Source organism: Pelophylax lessonae, assembly GCF_965119305.1.
Source record: "Pelophylax lessonae genome assembly, chromosome: 6".
NCBI lineage: Eukaryota > Metazoa > Chordata > Amphibia > Anura > Ranidae > Pelophylax > Pelophylax lessonae.
In genome coordinates, this window is record NC_138773.1 from 253,671,763 (window position 1) to 253,689,519 (window position 17,757).

At 42.1% G+C, this 17,757-nt stretch overlaps 1 protein-coding gene across 1 annotated transcript in view; it reads right to left on the reverse strand.

The window, feature by feature from the left end:
• Positions 1-326: 326 nt before the first annotated feature.
• Positions 327-17,757, reverse strand: part of GORASP2 (golgi reassembly stacking protein 2) — a 38,681-nt gene continuing 21,250 nt past the window's right edge. The window contains exons 6-10 of the mRNA XM_082260305.1: positions 17,581-17,716; positions 16,422-16,545; positions 12,967-13,050; positions 9,721-9,828; positions 327-1,073 (exon numbers count right to left, since the gene is read on the reverse strand). Of these exons, the coding sequence (XP_082116431.1) occupies positions 814-1,073; positions 9,721-9,828; positions 12,967-13,050; positions 16,422-16,545; positions 17,581-17,716 (712 nt within the window). The 3' untranslated portion in view covers positions 327-813. The remainder of the gene's footprint in view (positions 1,074-9,720; positions 9,829-12,966; positions 13,051-16,421; positions 16,546-17,580; positions 17,717-17,757) is intronic.

The following is a 17,757-nucleotide window of genomic DNA, read 5'->3' on the forward strand; positions in this document are numbered from 1 at the left end:
TCCTTCAGGAACATCCTTCATCCTTCAGGAACTAGAGAGCTATCAGGAACTTCAGGTAGTGCTGAAGCTCCCTAAAAGCCTGCTAGCATTTGACCAGGTCTGTGAGCTTGCCTAGTACCCTAGGTCCAACTTTGATTCCAGTTGATCTGCAAAGTAAATTTAAATACAGTGCAAAACTACTGGATATAGGCGATGAGACTGCGAAAGGAGGTTGTTAAATGCAAAGTCTATCTGACTGAATCTCCATTTAGTCAGATTATAGTGTAAGGAGAAAGTGTTAGGTATGCATCAAAATAATAAATCATTGCAAAGACAGCAAGTCAAAATAGTGTAAAATTCCAGTAATTTATTGCTGTATTTTTATCGCAGCTCTTGAACTCTTTAGTTTAAAATGGTAACATTTATAGATCGCTCTTCTCTTACATGTCATGTACAGATAACTCTCAGAGTAAAGCAGCTTCTCCATAGTACTGGCCTACAGCAATAGATAAGGATGTAGCAGTGAATCGCTGCCCTGCAGGGTGGGTGACACAGAGAAACCATACACAGATTTAGAGTGCACGTGCCGTAACCCTTTATTAAAGACGCCTTCTGGAAACTTGTTAACTCTAAAATAATTTACATCTGTGCCGAAGTTTGGCAATTCTCCCACCTGTAATTTTCACCTTCAGTCACCTTTTTTCTTCATACCTAAATTTCTCTTTATTTACAGATCTCCTAAATAGGTACAAACTAGTATGAAAGTAATGACTGTTTGCATCTGGAAACACATTGTGTGGCTGAATAAATACACTAAGCCAGCCTGGATCCTCGTTATGAAGACTCTGTAACTGCTGCTTCTGTGCTGCTGACAGTAACTTTCTCCGTTGGCGGAAGGTCTGCAATGCCCAGCTCTTCGGCCGTAGATGTGGCGTTTTCTGTGAGGGGTGCAGAGATGTGGTCCAGCAGTGATGGGGCTAGATCACCAGAGATAGGTGCCAGGGGAAACATTGGAAACTGAGGGTTTACAGAGAGGGGAGGCAGACCTGCCAGGTTCAGTGGCGGCATTGGGCCAAGGGGTGGCAAATTTGACACTGTAAAGAGAAAATACATTTCTTAAATTATGCACAGAAACATAACAGAGCATCCAAATCCCAATTTGGTAATTTTGCTCTAGGTACAGTCAGACTGAAGGATAGGTTAGATTGTTGAGCGCCCAGTGCCTTTTATTTTTCAGATATGTAAAAAAGGGTGAAAAGCTTTTGCTCACTTCAAGTGGGTTTGGCATTTCCCTACACCTCTATGGGAATGCAAAACCCACTTGAATCGGGTCAGAGGGTTGTTAACTGTAGGTCCTATGCACCACCTGTCAATGAATTCTAAATGATCTCAGAAGTGTCTCAAACTGATGTAGTAGTCACATGCTCTACATCCTATCAATGTGTGTTAAAGAAGAAGTATGGAAATTTAAAAGAAACTAGAAAAGCTTACACTCACCTCTATGCTGCAGCTGTCCCATATTGGCTCTAAGATTGAGAACTGATCAATCATATGACTGCTGATCGCTCAGTTCTCAGTCTGCTCTGAGTGGAGAGCAAGGACTGTCCATGGCGGCTTTGGCGCTCAGTTGTACATTAAGAGCCAGAATACGTCAGACAATATTAACAGGATCCATCCAAAGTCTGTGACATAAGCGGACAGTGGACTATAGTTCGCTATAAGCTGACTCTGGGTCACAGGAGCGCAAAAAGTTTCTTCACTCCTCGGACCCACAAGAAAAGTATGGCAAAAAAAGGTTTGCCCATACTTCTCTTTTAAAGCAACTTGATATGCCTGAATTCCCAGTAAAACTCAGGCCCTTCCTGGTGGTGTTGAAGCTTGCCCACCCCATCCTGCCATTTGCACACTCCAATTGGTCAGTGAGGCAGTCCACTGCAGTGATGAACCATTAGGAATGTGTGGGGACAGAAGCGAAAGCTCAATACTACTCAGATGTCAAAGCATTGCCAGGCAAAAGGACTCTGCTTTCTGGCATAAAAGCAGGGCCATGGAGGATGCCGTTAGGTATAGTGTCTAAAACTCTTGTTTATTTGTATCGTTTTAGGTCTACCTCCTTGTTCATATTACATATGTACACTAGAGCAGACATATGTGCATACAAGAGATAGAGAAAATACAACTAAAATTTAAATTCTGCCCACATGCCCAGAATCCAGTAAGAAAAAAAAAAAAAAAAAAAAAAAAAAGAAGAAGAACTTGGGACAAAAAGGCATCACTTCCAGGCACTTCACATTGCCACATTTTAATAGTACTGTCAGTTTAAAAACTTTATTAACCCCAACAGGTTCTTTTCAAAAGTGATTGTAAAGGCTCAAGGTTTTTCTCTTTTTCTTTTACCTTTATGCATGAAGGTCAAAAACCTGTGTGCAACAACCCTCCCCTAAATACTTACCTGCGCCCCATCTCGATCCAGCGATGTGCACGAGAGCAGCAGCTCTCCCAGGTCTCTTCCTTCTCGTTTGGCTGAGACAGAAGCGGGACGCCTAGAACCAGACAAGAGTATCTGAAAGATATGTACAAGTGACAGACCTTTGGATCCTTATGGTTACTCTTGTCCTGTGTTTTCTTGGAGGGTATACCCTATAAGGGGTGTCCCCTTTGCTGTGGCTCTTTGTGAAGCCTTGTTCTTACTACTTTTAATATGTATGAAATAAAATTTTATATATATATATATATATATATATATATATATATATATATATATATATATATATATATATATATATATATATATATATTAGGGCTGCGGAATATAATCGAAAGATCGATGCATCGCGATTCGACCCTTCGCGATTCTGCATCGATGCGGGCTGCCGGCATAATCGATTAGGAAATGACGTCATCAGCCGCGGCCACGCCCTATCGCGCAAGGGAGAAAAAAATCACAAGATCGGCAGCTGATTGGTGGGTTAGTGGCGGGAGCTTAATAAAAAGGCTCCGCCCCTCCCCTTCCGTCTCTTTGACCCGGGCCGAGGCGCAGCAAGACATCCCCCGCGTGTATCGGCGTCCCACCTGCGGCCTTGCAGCCAAGAAGCCAGCCAGCCAGCCAAGCCAGTCCACACTCCACACATAGGAGCCCCAAGTGCGTCCCCATCGCAGCCAGCCAGCGCCGCCAGCCTCACCTCACCGTAGCCGGCAGGCCCAGCCGCCACGCCACTGCCAGTGACGCCAGCCGCCCGCCACAGAGCCCAGAGAGCAGCACAGCACCTGTCCTCCTCTGCAATGCAGTGCACAACAACCCACACAGTAGGTATGTAGTCCGAACAAATAATTGTGTAATCATTCATGGGGGTCTCGTCTGTATCTCTGGGGGATGTCTGTGATGGGGGGGGGGGGCCTGGGACAGGGGACGGTCGGTCGGGGCCCGGGGGTACTGTTCTGCTGTGGCAGTCTGGCAGCCAGGGGGCTCTCTCTGAGTGTCAGTCAGTGTCAGCTGTGGGGGTCTGGGCAGGGGGGGGGGGACTCACAGTGTTTGTCAGTGCTGTGGGGGATTGGGGAAGGTGTGGGACATCCAGGTCTCTGTCAGTGTGTCCGGATGCAGTGTCAGCTCAGCTGTGGTGGGAGGGGGGTCTCTGTCAGTGTCACAGGCAGCTGTGGGGTAAGGGGGGGCCCCGGGGGTTTTGGCTCAGTGCATGCATAAGGGAGTCTGACAGACAGTCATATTTTATGAAAGATGTTGCTTGGTTGACTTGTTGCGGCTTAGTTTACAAAGTTTTTATTTTTTATTTTTTTTTAAACAAAAAAAAAAAGTTTGGCAACTTACGTCATCCGTCTCCGTCACATACGTGGTAGTATGGTGGTAAATATGGCAGAAGGAGAAAAAGATCGAGAGATAAAAAATGCACCTAGCGTTTTAAGAGCAAACATCTGGGCACATTTCGGATTTTACGAACACACAGGGAAGCGTGAGTTGGACAAGTTTACACGCCGTATGTAAAGCCTGTCACACAAAAATTAAATACCTAGGGAATACTACGAACTTGAGAAACCATGTTAGCCGTTTTCACTCTGAGTTAGTAACACCTGTCGCCACCAGCAGTGCCACCACTGCCAAGGAAAGACTGCTAGACCAAGATCAGCCAAGAATTGATGCCATACTGTCAACTTATCCGCCCAACTCAGAAAAAGGGAAGAAACTAACCAAAGCTGTGGCAGCTTTCATCGCCAAGGACCTACGGCCTTACTCAGTTGTGGACAACGCCGGGTTTCGCTACCTTGTGAAGACGCTAGAGCCACGTTATAAGATCCCATCACGCAGTCACTTTACAGAAAACGTTATACCTGCACTCTACCACGACACCAAAGCTCAGGTACTTGCGTCAATGAACCAAGCCAGTCGAGTCGCAATAACGTGTGATTCATGGACATCAGTCACAACGGAGTCCTATGTTACAATAACAGCACATTACGTTACTAAGGACTGGCAGGTCTTGTCACATGTGTTGCAAACAAGAGCCATTTATGAGTCTCACACAGGTGCTCATCTGGCAGAGCTACTGTCTCATGTCGTGGAAGAATGGCAGCTGTCTGATAAATCTGTAGTGCTTGTGACCGACAACGCGGCGAAAATGATAGTTGCAGCTCAAGTTGGTAAATTTCCTCATGTTAAATGTTTTGCCCATACACTCAATCTTGCATGTCAGCGGGCACTGAAAGGGGCCACGCTCTCCAGGCTTCTCGCCAGAGTGCGACGAATATCCACATTCTTCCATCGCAGCACTAGAGCAAGCCACTGTCTAAAAGAGAAACAGAAATGTCTGGGCCTGAAGAATCATAAGCTAATAACTGATGTGCCAACAAGATGGAACAGCGCATATGACATGGTCGAGAGGTTCTTAGAACAACAACCCGCAGTTTGTGCCACCTTGCTGTCTCCAGAAGTCAGAAAAGGAGAGTGATCTCTGCACTCTCAATGAAACAGATGTGTCAAATGCAGAGGACGCTGTGAGTGCATTAAAGCCAATGAAGGATGCAACCTTGCTGATGTCAGAAGAGCGCAACCCAACATTGTCTCTCATTGCCCCTCTAAATGCAAAACTGCTCCAGAGCATGACAGACACCATGGGAGACACAGCCATGACCCATGAGATCAAGAATGCCATCAAAACAGATCTCCTGAAGAGGTACAGCAGTGAGGCAGAGAAGAAGATCCTTCATACAGCCTCTGCACTGGATCCTCGCTTTAAAGGACTGCCTTTTATTCTCACAGAGGAGGAGAGATATACAGAGGAGTGACTGAGGAGGCTGCATCTTTGGAGGTAATTAGAATTTCATCATGTTTCCTGCCAGACAGCTAGAAGCTCAGCTACATTGTGTTGTGTAATAACATGCCCTGATTCACTGATGCGGTGTGGGAAGTGGAACTGTATGGTATGGATTACCGTGCAGTTTCCCACACCTCATCAATGAATCACACTCTTAGTCGGTTCAGCTCTTCTTACACTATTATCTTTTGTTCAAACACACAGATTACATCTAATAGAAGGACAAATGTGGATGAAGTGCCTAGGGAAAAGGCAACTGTGGAAGAAGAAACACCCATTGAGGACAGCCATTCTCCTCCCAAAAAAAAGGCCACAACATCGCTGCTCATGACTTTGCTGGGGCAGTCTTTCACTGATGGTGCAATAGAACCTAAGACCCCCTATGCCAAGGCAGAAGACGAAATGGAAAAATATTGTAAAGCCCCACCTCTGCCTCTCACTGAGGACCCTTTAAAATGGTGGCGTGAGCATGAGGTCATATATCCCCTCCTCTCTCAGCTGTCAAGCACTACTTGTGTATCCCAGGTACAAGTGTATCTGCAGAGCGGGTTTTCTCTACTGCAGGAGATGTTATAACAGCGAAAAGAAGCAGTCTTAAACCTGAGCATGTGGATCATCTAGTGTTCTTACAGAAAAACCTATATGTTCCCAAATGCTAAGCACTGAAATAATTACTAATTCATGTTTTTAATGAATTTGTAATTACTAATTCAGTCTGCCGCCAGTCACCAGTCAGTCACATCACCAGTCTTGTTTTATAGCACTGATGGTTTGTTTTTGAAGACTGTCCTGTCCAATGTGTCCATTTCCAATCCATAATCCGTTCCGTTGCTTCACACTAAAAGTGTCTAGGCAAGTAGGCAGGGGTTCATTTAACCCTCAACCTAATAAATAATATTAAAGTGTATATTCTTCTAGACAACTGACTGACACAAAGCCAGCCACGGTGCAGCATTATAGGAAGGAAAATCATTGAGAGAAATAACTTGTACATTTGAAGCTTAACCTCGAGTAAATCTTATCTTATTGGATCACAAATAAATACACCAATTGTGGATTCTTGTGTAATATACTATATTTGTGAGTTTGTGAATGTGCCCCCCATAGGATTTCCTCAAGGTTAAGCTTCAGTTTACAATTTATTCTCTCAAGGATTTTCCTTCCTCTAATGGTGGCTTGTTGGCTAGCTTGGCTTCAGTTACAGATGTAATCGACATGGTAGAGTGCTGCTCAGTGCAGGTAAAGTTTTCTTTCTGTAACGTGACTGACTGTCGTGACAACTCAAGAGCTTATAACGCAGCTCTAGCATTAACTCAACACAGTTGAGTTGATGCTGAGGCTGCGTATAAGCTTTTGAGTTGTCACGAGTCACGACACACACACACTGTGTTTAGTTGACTGGCAATGGCAGGGGCAAACACAATCGCAGTGAACCTGGAACATTTTATATTTTTTACAGCTTTTCTGGCACTGGAGAGATGGAAAATGGCTTGTTTTCAAAAATGGTCCATTCACATAAGTGAATTGATAATTATTTAAGCTTAAGCTTATATTTGTATAACTCCCCTCTAGCAGCCATCAACTCACTTCACTTGAGTTGACTGGCAGTTGCAGGGGGAAACAAACATCACGGTGAACATGGAAGTTATGCAGCAGTGCACTATTGCCAGGTTCACCTTTGATATTTGCTACTAGTCAGGAAGTGCTCTGTTTTGTAGAGGATAGGTTATGGCACACACCTGGAATTTATTGCAACGCATGTCTGTCTGCTGGTCTGTTGTACTCTGTAGCAATAGCAAGTGTAGGGGGTTGTCTAGGTAAAATTGTATCTAGACAACTGAAGGCAAGCCAGGCAGCCACGGTACAGGAAAGGACATCCTTGAAAGATTAAATCAATCATACATTGAAGCGTAAAACCTTGATTAAATCTTTACTGGATCACAAATACACACAAACCTGACCTAACCTATATGCCTTGAGTTGTACCAGTGTGCCAATGCCAAACCTTTCTTCAGTTCTCATGATTCTGATGCAGACAATCGTGTTGTGTGTTTTTTTGTGATCCCATGAAGATTTACTCAAGGTTTAAGCTTCAGTTGATGATTTACTCTGTCAAGGGTTTTCCTTCCTCTAATGGTGGCTTTGGCTTGGCTTCAGTTGGGTTTAATCGTGGTAGAGAGAGACTGTCTGCAGGACAGGTAACGTTTTTTGTAAAGTAAGTGACATAAGTGAATTGATAAGCTTAAAGCTTATATTTGTAACTCCCCTCTAGCAGCCAATCCATCAACTCACTTGAGTTGACTGGCAGTTGCAGAGGGAAACAAACATCACGGTGAACATGGAAGCTATGCAGCAGTGCACTATTGCCAGGTTCACCCTTGATGTTTGCTACTAGTCAGGAAGTGCTCTGTTTTGTAGAGGACAGGTTATGGCACACCTGGAATTTATTGCAATGCATATTCACATAAAAGGATTTATATATAATGTTTTGTGGGAATTTATGATGACCATTTTCACAAGAATATTAGCTTGGCTGGCTGGCTTATTCTATCTTGGCTTGCCTTTAAAGTACAACTATAGGCCAAACTTTATCCAAAATCCAAAAAGTTTTGCCTTTAGTTGTACTTTAAATGGTGGTAGGCCTGGCTTATATTAATATTTTCTTTTATGAAGCAGTAAACTGCACTACTACAGTTTTTTTACTAATTTTACTGTTACTTCTAGTAAAATACTAGTGTTGTTGTCTGTCTCTGCTATGCTGTTTGCATTTTCAGACCTTCCTATATGTTTGCAGTGCAAGTGCACTAAAGTATGCAGGGCTTGCAGGCCATGACAGGGTCCAGGAAAGTGTCCTTTGAAGCAAATGAAAATAAAAAGGATTCTTTTATTTGCGACTGCTTGATTGTTTGTTTTTTTTTTTTTATAAAGTTTTGAAAACCATTGGGCAGTGGGCTGGGCATGGGGCAGTAATCGTGATGCATCGCGGAATCGAATTGTATCGAATCGCGACCCTAATAATCGTAATCGCATCGAATCGTGAGGTAAGTGAAGATGCGCAGCCCTTTATATTTATATATATATATATATATATATATATATATATATATATATATATATATATATATATATACACACACACACACACACACACACACACACACAAGCCAGTGAACCAATAAAGGAGCGAGCGGGGCAGTGCTGAGCCACGCTCCATGTGTGAATGGGAACACAGAGCAGTGTCTTGGAGGAGAGTCTGCTTGGGTGCCTACATAGCAAGCTTCTTGCTATGGGGGCACTTGGCAGGAAGAAGGGACCAAGAGAGCCAGCGGGGGGACCCGAGGAGGATCAGGGCTGCTCTGTGCAAAACCACTGCACACAGCAGGTAAGTTTGACAGGTTTATTTAAAGTAAAATTAAAAAAGCCTTTCATAAAATCGCTTTAACTAAGAATCTCTAAACGCCAAATAAGCAAAACAGTAAAACTCAAGGCAAATGAAATGATAGCAACATTTCAAAATCATTTCAAATTATCCAGCTTTATGGCAGCTAAAACGGTTTTCTTTCAAAGAATGGTTAGTTGTAACAAAGTTTCACATGGATCTCATCTAACAGCAATGAAGGTTTCCAATGATATTCTGCCTCTGTCTTACTTTATATACACAGTAAACTCACCATTGCACATAATGCTAGTCCATTCATAATTCTGCACATATACTAGGATTCAGTTTGTAACCAGCTCGGGCAGGCACTGCAGCAGCTTAGACATATAGGCCAAACAATGAGTTTATGTAGCATGGTACTACACAGCAATATAAAAAAGGGGAATACCAGGATTCCAGGCTCCCCAAATGGTTTAGAATTCCTTCACATTTGTATATAGGTTCCCTCTGCAATTAGCTCCCTGAGCTAGTGGGCTCCGTGTCAGAATTTACTAACAGGGCTATTTAATCCTCGAGTTAGCTATGGGGCTGTATGATGGCCAATATTCCTGCTGGAATGGACTTTAGAATAGTAAGCAACACAAACAAAAATGGGGCAAGCATCCAGCTTTGTATGCAAGAGAGCTGCAGCATGTGAACACATCTGCAAGGCGTAGGGCCCAATCCAACCTTCTTTGAACGGAAGCATTTTGTTCTGTAGATGAGGCTTTCCAACTCCTGCAAAATTGTGCAGCGTCACATACAGAGTCCTGCCCTGTCCCAGAGATGTGCCTTAGCACAGCCAGAAAGCATAACATCCCTCATAACAGGAACCCTTTTTTTAAGCATATTGTGAGGCATTTGGGCGAAAGAGGAGAAAACAGACTTTTGCGACAAAAAAAAAAAAAAAAAAAAAAAAAAACACAACACACTATTTTATGTGCTGCTTACAGAAATCAGAAGATAAAAAAAAAAAAAGTTGAAAAGCAATGAACGTACTGTGTGTCAAGTCTGGAAGTCCCGGCCTTGGGATGAGGTGGGGAGCAGGCATGTTCAGACTGGGCAGATTCTGTAATGTGGGGAGTCCAGTGGATAATGGCATGAGACCTAGAGAAAAAAAAAAGACCCACCAGATCATTACAACACATTCTCACCCACAGTCTGGTCACACAATATGTGGGAATTTAGAATCTCCACTCAACAAACTGTGTAAATATTTACTTCCATTATCCAACTATGTGAAATCGAAATTCCTTTTAACTTATTTCATATTCACATGGGTGAGTATTCAAAGCGAACTAGAATGAATGGTGGCGTAGGAGAGGACTTCAGTACGTATACAAACTCCTTGCCTTGGACGGGGTAAAGTTCTTTCAAATACATGCAATAGCATCGGCAAACTACTGCCTAATGACTTCTGCTACATTCAAATCAACTATTATGTCCATAATTTCCTCCAATATCACGGGGGGCCTCCTAAACACCCATTTGAGAATCGCTGTTGCAAAGACCCCAACTTGAGAGGCCTAGTCTTAGACCTATACGCTTCTCTGATCAACATGAGTTTTTGGACCACCTCCTTACATGGCAAAATAGGTAGCTGACCTAAACAAAATCCCCAACTATGCCACATGGGCCAAAATCTGGCTTGCCTCCTCCAAATGCTCCCGAAACACTTTTGCCCCGGAAAAAAATTACAAACTGCTTTCCCGGTGGTATAGGACCCCTGATTGCGTGTTCAAGTTTCTCTCGACAGCGTCCCCCATTTGTTTCCAAGACTGCAGAGAACAGGGCACTCTATTTCACATTTGGTGGTCCTGTCCCAGGGCCATTCGGTTTGGGACACGGGTCTATACCATGATCAGATCAGTCTTTCACATCACTTTAGCCCACAACCTCTGAGAGGCCCTGGTGCATGAACGGATTCCATCACTAACTGTGAATCACGGAAAGCTGGTGGGGTTTGTGTTCCTGGCTGTTAAACAAATGCTGCATTAAAAGCTTACCTCTATTCATACTAGATTTCTTAAGGTTTGGGATCCCTGGATTGCATACAACTCTCGTGAGTTGTAGACAGGACTCCTATACGCTATTCTCTCACTCTTCTCCTCCCCAATTTTTCTGCTCTCTTTCCTCTCCCTCCAGATGCCTCCACAAACATTCACAGATTTTCTTTTACCCCCTTTTTCCCTCCTCTTCTCTACACCACAATAACAAAGAGCATTCTTCATTGACTATTGCACGGCAATACTCTCTTTGGTACTGACCTCCCTGTGCATAGCTAGGTAACAATTTCAACTCATCCTCGTTAATACATGTAACTGAGACACTGTAGTCCCTGATGAGATGCGCCTTTGTTAGCCACACTGTTTGAACTACCCTATGGTGTCTTTACTTGCTGCTAATTTATCCTTATTGCAAAATTTAGAAAAATCAATAAAACACTTTGTAAAAAAAAGTGAACACGAATTTTCTTTTTTATATCATTAGATAATACAGGTAAATATTCACACAATGTATTTTCCTTCATTAGCAAATTGACCGCAAGATGTCTTTATATTACAGTACAAAAGAAGCGGTGGATATTAACTGGTAAAAAGTTTGCTAAAATGAATGTCTATGCAAGTCGCTCCAGGTCGCCCCGAAGTAGTACAGGACCCTTTTTCTAAGTTGGAGCGACTTGTGTCGCTCCTATTAGAACCGTTCCTGTACTACATAGGGATGCACCGAAATGAAAATTTTGGACCGAAACCGAAAATGCAGGATGCCCTTGGCCGAAAACCGAAAATGACTTTTTCCCCCAAAAATTTTTTTAAAATGGATAGAACAGGGGCATACACCAAAAACAGGCAGCAATGTACACCTGTCGCTGCCACCCTGTCACAGTATATGTACTGTGATGGGTTGGCAATAGGTTAATTTAATTACCAATGGTATTTGTATTATGCAGCATGAGGGGGTTAATGTATTGTCACTGCTGGTCACTCATCTATTAGTGACCGACCAGTGGCAGGTAATTAACCCCTTTGTGCTGCATTAGTGCAACCAGTGTTAATTAACACTGATACTGGTTGCACTAATGCAGCACAAAGGGGTTAATTACCTGCCTGGTCGGTCACTAATAGATGAGTGACCTGCAGTGACAATACATTAACCCCCTCATGCTGCATAATACTAATATCATTGGTAAGCTGCCTCAGCTCCCCCCCATCTCCCCCCACTCCCACTGCCTCAGCGTCCTCCTCCTCGGGTGTCCTGCATTCAAAAGTCCCGCCTCTGGCCGGCGGCACCGCCTCTCAATGACGTCCCTACTACGATCTGTGCATTATGAATGGACATACCAGGTCGGGGGGCGGGGCGAGCGGCCGCTATAGAGAGAACTAATGTGATCCTTCCCTGTCAGCTCAGCACGTCTATGTGTGAATGAGAACAGAACTGAGCTGACACCGGGGGCGGGGGGGGGGGGGCGGAGCGGCCGCTATTAGCTGTAACTATGTGAGAGCTTCTCTTCCTTGTCAGCGGAGATACATGCCTGTCAGTGAAGAGAAGCTCTCACATAGTCACAGCTAATAGCGGCCGCTCCGCCCGCCCCCCCGCCCGGTGTCAGCTCAGTTCTGTTCTCATTCACACATAGACGTGCTGAGCTGACAGGAAGGATCACATTAGTTCTCTCTATAGCGGCCGCTCGCCCCGCCCCCCGACCTGGTATGTCCATTCATAATGCACAGATTGTAGTAGGTACGTCACTGAGAGGCGGACGGCCGGCCAGAGGCGGGACTTTTAAAACCTGCCCTGCGCTGCGCCCTCCTCCTTCCCCACGGCGGCCATATTTTATTTTCGGCACTGTTAACCCATTATCGGCCGAAATGAGAGAGGCTCATTTTCGGCCGATAATTTCGGTGGCCGAAATTTCGGTGCATCCCTAGTACTACACTATGGGACGCGACGGACCGTGACTTGTCAGGCTGACCAAGTCGCGGTCCAAGTCGGATCAGTGTGATAGGGCTGTCAATGTACACTATATTTTTTCCATGATTTTATCCAGACCTAAGAAAGCTTTAGCAGCAAGGTTTATATCAATTATAATTCACAGTAAAAATTGAATAATAAACACCATTAATATGTTACACCACATAAAAGGCATTAAAGTGTGCAGAATATATATCATGACAACATACAATATCACAAGAATCAACACACACACACTAATATCAAATGTTTCAAAGCAGCCCAATCTAAAATTACCTGGCAAAGAGACAGCTGGGTTTAGAGGAACAGAGGCGAGGGAATGATTTATTTGTGGGGTTAATACGGGAACTGTGGGTAAACCTAGGGAGGAGAGGAAAAAAAAAAAAAAAAAAAAAAACACGTCAGAGCTATACAATAAACATTTGGATGGAGACTATATGCTGAAATGCACATGATCCGGTCACAAAAAAAAATCAATAAAAAAAAACAACAACAACAGGTAGATATATGGATTAGGAGCAATTATAAAATATCTTTTATTTTATTTTTTTGCTGTTCAGAAAACTTTAAATGCGCTCAGTTAAAGGATTAGGTCATAAGTAGCCCACAATTTCATAGAATAATTGTTGAAGTATCTTCAAACACTGCTGAAGAATTCTAAAAAATTGCCAACTTCAGTAGTTTGTCATGACTATCATGCTGAATGGAATGATTAGGCAGAGATTTATAGTTTCAAAAGACATTTCATAGCTAGAAATAAATTGGATAAAATGGGAGAGATTTGCAGCTGCCATGTGACATATGAAGCTCCCTCTGTCATTTTAGGAATCAAGTTGTACATGAAGTCTTTTGTAGCATGATGGAAGTTTAAATTGCATGTTTGGGGGAGGGCTGAATGGCTAAAATCACATCTAGGCAATTTCTGTCAGAAATCAAGTTCGCTTCTAACTTTCTATAGTGAGCCGACAACACCCTGCATTGAAATCCCAAGCAGTGTCGTCAGTCCTTCCGAATTCTCCCCTGCTGGATTGCAGAACTCACCCCCTTCATTTCCATGACATGGAGAAAGTAACCAAGGCTGACAACCCTGATATGGGCCACTAAGAGTGAAAGGCTTACTCTGTGTAAAAACAATTTATTTATTTATTTTTTTTAAACACTTGTACAGAAAATTAAATATTTCACAAAAAAAAAAAGATGGTATTACAGTATGCACAAAATTACTAGACAGGACACTGGCTGCATATTTCAGAATATAATCAGTTTTGGTAATCTCCTGTACCGGTTACATAAATATTCATGGATATATTTACGACTTATGAATTTATAGCAGAAAAGCAAAATGATAGCAAATGAATAAAAAGCCTTGCTCTCGGACACACTGAGCATTACTGCAGTCAAAATAAGGTTGAACTGGAGAATGATTAATGAAAAGTTTGACAGTGAAAATTTTGGGTACAATAACTAAAAATTTAGGATGATATGGACACTGTGGATCTCCCGTTTATTGCCCAGACTTTGAGAAACGACCTCTGGAGCTCTGATAAACCTCATAGGCCATCACTACTTTGTTTTAGCATAATAGAACCCCTTGGCTTGAGACCCTGGTTAGTTTCTCTCATTCCTCTTCCTTTCCCCTTCCCTTTTTTCCTTTTCCACACTCTACCTTATTTACAATGTGACTTCTATTTTCTCATTTTTCCTTGTGCAATAAAACTGGATATGAAGGCTGTGGGACATATGTTTGTTCAAATATGAGACACCATATGAACATTGACAATGAAAGGGATATGCAGTCAGACAGCAGCAGTCTGAGCATATGGGAAAAAATACATAGTGCCACATCCCTAATTAACTAGAATATGGAAAGATTGGAAGGCAAGGACTTTAATGGCACAAAAGTATTAAAAAGTCAATTTTTATTGATAAATTCTAAAAAAAACAAAAAGGGTTTCTGTGTACAGTAAAATATAAATATTGGCCTTAAAAAAGGCACACATTGATTTCCTATAACAATATAGTTAGTAGGTGCTTAATACAGAATGTCCAACTATATACGAAAAAAAGACTCTTAAAGTACAGGTAAATACTTCACATCAAGGGGGATCTAACGAAGGGTGACAGAAGATGAGACTGCCGTCCAACAAGATCAATTGATGCTGTATTCAGTTATTTATATTGTTAATGTTCACATTGCTCGACGTGTTTCGCTAGAATTAGCTTCATCTGGAGCGTTATAGTAAGGTATTCTGTATAATGCTGTACAGGAAAAAAATGCAAATAGCGCCAAATGTAACTAACGAGGAGGGTGTCGTGGATCAAAACAGGAGTAGATGGAACATGTAGTAGAATGAAATCTTAGCCACCTAAGATATGGCATCCAAGATATGGCATCCAAAGGTTAATGGATATTTAGCTGACATCAGTCAGCCACAATAGAAATAGGTAATATGGCACAGATCCAGACTATAAATCCAGAAAGTGGGTACATATGTGCACTCCTGTATGGACAAGTGAAACATCCTCCCCGGATGGGGAACCGCCACCATCGTGCACATATGTACCCACTTTCTGGATTTATAGTCTGGATCTGTGCCATATTACCTATTTCTATTGTGGCTGACTGATGTCAGCTAATTATCCATTAACCTTTGGATGCCATATCTTAGGTGGCTAAGATTTCATTCTACTACATGTTCCATCTACTCCTGTTTTGATCTACGACACCCTCCTCGTTAGTTACATTTGGCGCTATTTGCGTTTTTTTTCCTGTACAGCATTATACAGAATACCTTACTATAACGCTCCAGATGAAGCTAATTGTAGCGAAACATGTCGAGCAATGTGAACATTAACAATATAAATAACTGAATACAGCATCAATTGATCTTGTTGGACGGCAGTCTCGTCTTCTGTCACCCTTCGTTAGATCCCCTTGATGTGAAGTATTTACCTGTACTTTATTATTAAGAGTCTTTTTTCGTATATAGTTGGACATTCTGTATTAAGCAACTACTAACTATTATTGTTATAGGAAATCAATGTGTGCCTTTTTTAAGGCCAATATTTATATTTTACTGTACACAGAAACCCCTTCTTGTTTTTATAAGAATTTATCAATAAAAATTGACTTAATACTTTTGTGCCATTAAAGTCCTTGCCTTCCAATCCTTCCATACACCATATGAACATTGATGCCTTCATACATGTTGTACATTCGCTAGTTTCTAATTAAAATTATTGAACAAGAAAACCTTTCCAACGAAAGCCTGTTATAGACTGTTTAAATCTCAGCTGGTTCAGCTGGGACTGTCCGTTATTTAAATCATGTATGGGCAGGCTGACTGTACCCAAGTTGATCCATTGATCGACTTGGGTACAACCAGCAAGCCAGATTTTGCATGAGATTGTTGCCAGCAGCTATAGCTGCTAGCAATAATCACTGTAATCTCCTGGCAGGGATGGCTCCGCGTGCCCCCTCGCTGGGAGAAGACAATAGCGCCACTGGAGAAATTCCTCAAACACTGACTGTTGGAACGATTTTCTGGTTGCAGAAAATAAATATCACACCATCTATGGCCTGCTTAACCAACTTTGAATTCACATTTAGTGATACTTAAATTTTATAAAGTCTAATAAAAGTTAGATATGAACGTGATCTACAACTATGAAGTGGCCTGCTGTCCCTAAATAGTAACAGCAGGAAAATCTGTATTTGGCACATTACATACCTGAGGTAAAAGCACTAGTGGCTGCAGGTGAATTGGAGGAAAGGGACAGTCCAGAAAGACTTGCTTCAATTCCCGGTGTCCCAACAGGTAGTGTAGGAGCAGAGTTCACAGAAGACAACTGGACCTAGAGCAAAACAAACAAATTAAAAAAAAAAAATACTAGGAGAGGTGTGCATGTACAGTAGATTCTGAAAGCCAAAATGCTAAAACCGAGAAAAAAAAAAAAAAAGGAAACAAGGGGTGTCACCGCTCATAGGGATTCCTTAGTCTAGTATAGACCAAGGTAAAACACCACATAGACACTGGCGGGTACTGTGCGCTCCAGAATTACCAGCACATGGCTTTAGAGTAATAACTAACATTCAATGAGCTTGTGGCCTATCTATGATAGTGACTTGCGAATTAATCAATGTCACAATACCATTACAAAGAATGTCATGTAAACTACATTAGGAGTAGAAAACTATCTAAAGCTGGCTATACTCAGTCTATACAACCTGATTGTAGACTTACCAAAACTTTGCAATATGAGGATAAACCTAAAAAAATCTATTCAATTTGTATCAAATCAGGCAGGAACTTGAAATCAGATTGCATTGTGTATGGACAACTTAGGACAGTCATACACTGTGTTCCGCAGCATTATGATCTCTAGGAAAACTGAAATACAAATATATGTATGTTTAAGCCCACTAAAGAATTAGTATTTCTCTTCTCAGTCTTGCTTGCCACGCGGCACAGCCAGGCGGTCGATACCATAAATTTTCCACTCAGCTTTACAGTGTACAGTGTCACCTCTCTGCTTATTGGACAATAAGTCATTAGTGACCCTCCTAGATTGTAAGCTCTAACGAGCAGGGCCCTCTGATTCCTACTGTATTGTACTGTCTGCCCTCATGTTGCAAACTACTGGCGCTATATAAATCTTGTAGAATAATAGTGTGATGCTAATTCACAGTCCTGTGAGCAGAAAGGTGACCCAAAAAAAAAAAAAATGCAACAGATCTCAAATCAGAAATCGTTTTTTCATCTGTCTAGCTACCCAAAATGCCAGAGCTGTGTGAAGATGAAAGATTTTGCCTGAAGTTCTACTTAAAAAAAAAAAAAAAAAAAATCAATCAAGATTTTTCTAGGACAAGAATAATCAAGAAATACACACCTCTGTAAAACCGTCCTTTAGAGGACTCACAGGAGCCCCCGGAGACTGCTGTGATGGCAAAGAGATTTTCTTTCCTTCCTCGAATGGTCGAGTGGGTATCCTATGAAGATAGCCATACCCGATGCCACAACCTAAGCTGTATAAAAAAAAAAAAAAAAAAAAAAAAAAAAAAAAAAA